Raw genomic sequence first — 6,509 nt, 5'->3', positions numbered from 1 at the left:
GTATTGCGCATATGCATACATTACAGGAGCAACATGCCCCCGTTCGCAGTCTCTATATGCGTATTACTAAACCAATTACTCCCAATTATCTGATCCTTAAATACAAACACTTAAACTGGCACAAAACCCTATCCCTATAGCAACAATCAAAGGGATAGAAATATCTTGGAATAGTCCGAGTTGACCGAACAATCAGCAACACTTTTAACTCCTGCGGCGAGGAAGGATTGCAATAGTCTCTTCCTTACTTCTTTTTTTTCTTATTCTGCACTATTATCCTTTGTTTTTGTCTCATGCCAGTAAAAATAAGCATTTTTAAGTTTGTTTCGTAGCTAAATGTTATTTTTGGTATAAATTATATTATTAAAATGTAAATTAAATAATTTGAAAATTTTGAAAAGACAAAATGACACTATCATCTTTTCAAACATGTGTTGCGGTGCTAATTAAGTAATCTTTAGGGAAAATTGCCAAAGCGGCAAATCTGTTCCGGGATTGAAGATTGATTTTGACCAAATCCTCTTAAGCAGGAGCCGGCCACAAAGTGTTAAAATTCTTGCGAACGTCAACTTCCGAAAAGTGCACACATGGTAACGCTGCTGGTTGTCACTTTCCCTAAAATTGCGACTTCGGCCATTTTTGTGTTTACATTGGACGAGGAGTTTCATCTGGTTGTTTAGCACGAACATATAGATCGTTGGATCACTTACCATCTAGAATTGTGTGGCAGTTTTCAATAAAGAAAAAGAATGTCGCGTTCAGTTCGTGCGGAAACCAGGAGTCGTGCCAAAGATGATATTAAACGGGTGATGCAAGCCGTGGACAAAGTCAGGCATTGGTACTTAGTGAAAATCAGTGAAATCAGTTCCTCAATGACAACAAATGGATACTTACAGGGAGAAGAAATGGGTAACAATCGGTGATACTACAATGAAGATCTACAAGTGGGTCCCTATTTCCAACAGTGAACAGAAGAAAAAAATGTCGAAAGGTGAAAACAAGGAAAACACTCGGAAAGAACCCACGCATGTCGCTCCCAACTTCGGGATCACCACAGAGGATTCGAATACCTGTAAGTATATGCCCAAGGCTTTTTGAAGCTGTCGCTGAGAGAAACTGCTTCTCCATAGGTTTCTCGATGGTGAGTGACTCACAAGGTGCGACTGAATTCGTCTCCAGCATGCCATTCTCGGAGGACTCTAACTCGCAGGGCAGTGAAGGGCCGGCCAAGCGATTAAAAACGGGCGACTAATGGTCGTGCTGAGCCCCACCAGCGAACAAATACTTCATAGTTAAGACACGGACGATGAACATTTGAAGACCGACCTTTCCTGCATTAGTGTAGTCAGTGGAATATTTGTGGACTGTTACGGTTATGATTTGATTGATTTAGATTCCATTAAGCAAAATATTTAAGTCAAAACTAGGTAAATGTAAAAACATTTGTGCGTTTTTGATACTTTTAGTATCGTCGTTGTAATTTAAGTGAAGATGCATTTTAATTCCTTAGAAACAATCACAAGCAAATGCGATGTACGTGGGAATATTTTTACGTTCCATTTAAATTTAAGGTAATTATTGAGACGTGATTTCCTTCATAAATAGTTGTTCAGAAATATAGATAATATATAATACAGTGAAAGTTGGTAAATGATTGTTTATCTAAAGTTCCGGTCCCTTCACCGGCGCCACGGAAAAATTTACAAACTGCCCCAAACTTTTTGTTAGTCCATATTATGAGATAAGCTTTTATTCAAAGGACACGAACACAACAAGAGGTAGAAGGGTGGCATTACGCTCCTGAATGATGCAGAAACCGGACATGGTGCATCTCCATTTCGAAAATTATCTGGTTAAGTATCGAACTAGACAGATACCAACTGAATTCTCGACAATGAAAGAATTTATGAAGCTATTGCTACTCAACAGCGCATAATATGAAAATAAAAAAATTGAAAACCTTGCAATTAACGATAAGATTTCGAAAGGGCGGCAATCGTTTCCTTTCCAACCATCGAAAGGTTGTGTGTTGCCATCAGCTTCTATAAACTCCACTACTGCAGCTTTTACCTCTACAATCAAGTAGGTACCGTGATTTTTCTATTGACCTGTTAAACAACAAAAAGTCGACAAAACTTGAAGGTATCCAAGTGAAAATTCTGAACGGCACATCCAAAAACGAGTAGAAATGGTTCACGGCTCTACAATCCCCATAAAACTCTCACAAGGGATCAACCGCAAATAATCGGGCCGAGAATACACATGCCCCAGGGATTCTCCTGTGATATATGAACCCGTAGAGCAATTCCGGCTCCCATGGTACCAGATAAACTCTGTTAAGACCCTCGTGCCTACTGTGTCACGACCAGCAAGTCAATGTGAATGTACCTTTCCCTTTGCTACCACTTGGAGGTTCTCCTTGGCCATTTGGTGTTGATTCGGTCGGCAGGGTTGCTGTCCCGTCTGCCTCCTCGACATCAGAGCACCACACCGCATGGACAACGGGTTAAGAGCCAAAAAGGTATCAAGGGGGAAACTAGAAATAATCGTTTGCGCGAAAATCCAATTGAGTCAGAGTGGTTTCTCCGTTCTTTACAAACGGTACACTTCAGGACTACAGTATTTTGTATTTCATTGCCCTGATTTAATTTAGGTATTTATCCACGGTAGAGCCGGCTGGTATCCGACATCCAGTCACGATTCTTCTGCCAATTCATCATAATATACTTTTAGCACAAGCCACCTCTCCTGAGGTATCGTCATGAGTACCTATAGCCTCATAGAATAAGGTACCTTTTTTGTAATATCACGTATTTTCACGTCCCTTATTTTCACAATACTTCCGCTTAGTGACAAGTATCGCAAGAGTCCGACCAAGAAAATCCATTTAATGTCGTTAAAACAAAAAATTGGTTGAGAAAAAAGCCTCGGAGGAATGTTAGGGTGTCCACCATAGTCAACGCGGCAGGATGAACTCCGGCCCTGTCGAAAAATGAGTAAGGGACATATGGACGGTATCAGAACGCAGATAAATTAGTTCGAACCAAAGAAATACATGTTAAATATTGGTAGGAAGGAAGGAAGGATCGTGGAATAAAACCAAAAAAAAAAAAGATCTTCAAAAATACAATCCTTGGGGTCAGCAAGTCTCGTAAATGGTTCATCAATCAAAATATTTGGTTTTGGAAAGACAATGTCAAAGTGAAGGTTCGTGAGAAGAAATCATCAACGGCGCAACAACCGGTAACCGGTCTAGGTCTGCCTTAATAAGGAACTTTAGACACCCCGGTTTTGGGGCGGGGTGCGGTTGCAGGCTAATCGAAGGCTGACTAGTTCACTATTTCACCAGCAATTGGGTCATAAGTTGGTCTAGCCACACACCTATGAAGGTCTGCTCATGCAAAGGTTTTGCACACCAATCTCACATCTTTCTCGGTTTCGGGTATACTGGTTCTCTGGTCTGTAGCTACCCACATAGTTCGAGGAAGCTTGTCTGGTGTTCACTGTGGGTGAAGTAATCGCTGATGCACCAGGAAAAACCACGCGCAATTGCAGGGCTGACAAATGTCAGATCTACTATGGAGGAGGATTCCCCTTTCTGAAAGGTTTTTACATCACATTCGTTGGTCAGAACTCTATCCAACTGCGCAAAAGATTCCAATAAACTACGCCCTCTTGCATTCGAATTTCTGCTAGCCCGCTCAAGGGCTCAAGCGTTTAAGTTATTAGTAATCACCTTTGGACCTCGTCCTTTGCGTCGAGAACAAGATTGTTGAACATTTCTTCGAATTCAGACCATATCAAATTTGGTGGGACGCTTACGCCATCGCTCCATATCAGGCAGAGTCTGCCTCGTCTTCTTCTCTGTTGGCTGCCAACAAACGTGAGCGGATTTCGTCGTCGTAGCTGTTATCGGTTGTGTTTTTTTGACCCTAGATGGAAGAAATCATCAACGGTTTCAAAGTTGTAGTATCCTATCTTCATTGTTCTTATCTGACATGTGCTATATGATGTTGTCGTTTCTTTGTTCTTTTATGCTGACATTGTCACCATGTACTTCGTCTTGCCTTCATTAATGTGCAGCCCAAGATCTCAGGCCGTCTGCTCGATCTGAATGAAGGCAGTTTGTACAGAACAAATACCTTTAAAAAAAATTTCTCTTCGATAAAATACTGATCAATTGGTATATTTATAAGAATGGTCACCGGGAAGCATAAAAATGGTCGCTGTTACCCGAGCTGTTTATTACGAAGATATTTTCGATAAACCGGACACTTGGAACGTTAAGAAAGATCTGTATCAGTTTCGAAAAGTCGATATCAACGCACACAGGAAATCGGGCACGGGGCGGGACGGACGGGCGTTAACGAAAAAAACGGTAGTTTGCTTGCCGATTGACGTAATATGGCGGGATTTTTTCGAGCAGATTTCAACGAAAGAATTTGCTCATCCTTCACTTACGCAAGTTTTGAAGATATTTAGAGAAATTCTATCATTCAGCGCTACTGGTGATCAGACGTGGAGGGGAGGAAGACGGGGAGGCAACCCTGTTGGCCAAACGGAAACCAAGTGACCGAAAAGAACCTCCACAGTGGGAGCACAGGGAGATGTTGTATTATTTTAGTTTGCTGGTCGTGATGTCGTAGGCGAATACTCCAAAGGCCTAATTAGGGCACTCAGACCCGAGTCTGCACGGGGACTCATCTAAAGTGGCAGTAGGTCACGAAACCCTTACCAGGGGTATACTAGTAATATAGGAACCGGGATAACCCCTGAATTCACATGTTTCAGGAGAATTCCTGTTTTATGTGCATTCAGCTCGGTTGTTGCGGTTGGTTAACTAGTGGGAGCTTCATGGGGGTTGTTGTTACGTTCAACAGAGACCTCAACGCGGTGTTGCGTTTCAGCACGGGTGCCGTACTCCATAGTTCGGTAGAGATTTAGGTATGTTTTGCATCCACCAGTATGAACACTGAGCCATGAATTTAGTGTGGGCTGGTACCGTTATGCTTGTCTCAGCGGGGTTCCGATCGTGGCCACAAAATCAATCCGTGTCTTAAGAAAACCGTGGGATTAAGTCCACGAAACAGGTATTTACCTAAATCTACAGAGATACACTTACAATCATCGATAGGATTACGCGGTGGCCTGGAGCAATCATGTGCCGCGGCCCTCTGTCGAAAATGGATTCCGCGCTTTGGTGTAGTAACCGTAATCTTCACGAACCAGGGAATGCGGTTTGAGTCTACTCTTTTCTCGGAGTTTGGCGTTTCAAACGCCACAGGAACACTACATACCATCCGCATTCAAATGGGAAGCTGGAATGTTGGCACCGGACACTAAAGGCCGCTTTAATGGCTCGCGACGATCTGTCGTGGTCGCAGTCCGTGCCTTTCGTCCTCTTCGGCCTTCGCTGAACCAGGGAAAAGTTCAATTCCGTGGAATCACCGATCCGTAAACGAAGTGCTAGCGTCCGTTTTCACGACGCGCAACACAGTGTCAGTGCACAAACATCCTCTGCCAATCAAAACAGAACAAAGGCTTAATATGTTCCGAGTGCAATTAAGCAATATGGAACTCTCATTTTTCTTCTATGCCTTGAAACAAGGAGGCGATGGCTCGACTTTGGGCCATCTATATTCGGTAGCATTCTCGCCAGCAGTGTTCCGGTGTTATATGCCTTAGTTTCTGCGCTCTCAACATGTAATTCAAAATTTAGCCTCTGGTCGATCACTATGCCTAAACACTTAAGCGCAGGTTGGGAATGTATTCTCTGTGTCCCAACTTTGATCTTCATAGACGCTTAGTGATAAGTACTACTTCCGTTTTATGCTCTGTGAGCGATAGGCCTGCGTTCTCCAGCCTCCAGCCAGGACTGATTGTCGCAAACTGTTTCATTGGTGTAAATCTCGACTTCTTCGAAGAGGCGTGAAACTACCATCAGCCCAATGTCATCGACAAAACGGTCGTGGCCACGCTGGTAGGAAAGATCTAACGTCGGAGTAATTACCCGCAACGGTGGTCCTAAGACGAACCCTTGTGGAACTCCGCATGTCGTTTGGTGTGATTTAGATGCTTCATCTGAATTACAGCACAGCACAGTCGCCAATAATGCGCACCCGGTAATTGGCCCTCTCATATTTTGCTCCATCTTGCGAAATTGATTCATTTTTCATTGATACATTCTTCACATCAACTGTTATCATTGCACAGCATTTGTCCTCTTTGAGAACGGCTTTAGCTATGTTAATCATAAGGTTAACCTCATCGGTCATAGACTTTGTCTTCCGAAAACCTAACTGGTTCTCAGAGAGAGCACCTTCAATCAATCAATTCGGCAATCGGAAATAATCTGTTGTGGATTATTCGTTCAAATAATTTGCCAGTATTATTCAGAAGGCATATTGGCCAGTAGGATAAAGGTTCATCAAGAGGTTTGTCTGGGTCGGGTCTCCTCTTGGATTGTATTGCTACTGTCCCAACAAATATGTTGAGCGTTTGCATCGCAA

General features: G+C 42.8%; 1 protein-coding gene across 1 annotated transcript; it reads left to right on the top strand.

Moving 5' to 3' along the window:
- The first annotated feature begins 594 nt into the window (after positions 1–594).
- LOC119656975 (B-cell CLL/lymphoma 7 protein family member A) lies at positions 595–1,651 on the top strand. Its single transcript, XM_038063709.1, has 3 exons — positions 595–838; positions 897–1,072; positions 1,131–1,651. The coding sequence occupies exons 1-3, from the start codon at positions 750–752 to the stop codon at positions 1,250–1,252; spliced, it is 387 nt and encodes a 128-aa protein (XP_037919637.1). The 5' UTR covers positions 595–749; the 3' UTR covers positions 1,253–1,651.
- Positions 1,652–6,509: the final 4,858 nt, after the last annotated feature.

Source organism: Hermetia illucens, chromosome 5 (assembly GCF_905115235.1).
Source record: "Hermetia illucens chromosome 5, iHerIll2.2.curated.20191125, whole genome shotgun sequence".
NCBI lineage: Eukaryota > Metazoa > Arthropoda > Insecta > Diptera > Stratiomyidae > Hermetia > Hermetia illucens.
This window is presented reverse-complemented; position numbering and strand designations above follow the sequence as displayed.

What these genes read in the sequence shown, in the direction of transcription:
- LOC119656975 (XM_038063709.1), top strand. Translation starts at nt 750, where the DNA reads ATGTCGCGTTCAGTTCGTGCGGAAACCAGGAGTCGTGCCAAAGATGAT. An exon ending in GTGGACAAAGTCAGGCATTG is followed by an intron (nt 839 to 896) that starts GTACTTAGTGAA and finishes GGATACTTACAG; the next exon opens with GGAGAAGAAATGGGTAACAA. An exon ending in CACAGAGGATTCGAATACCT is followed by an intron (nt 1,073 to 1,130) that starts GTAAGTATATGC and finishes GCTTCTCCATAG; the next exon opens with GTTTCTCGATGGTGAGTGAC.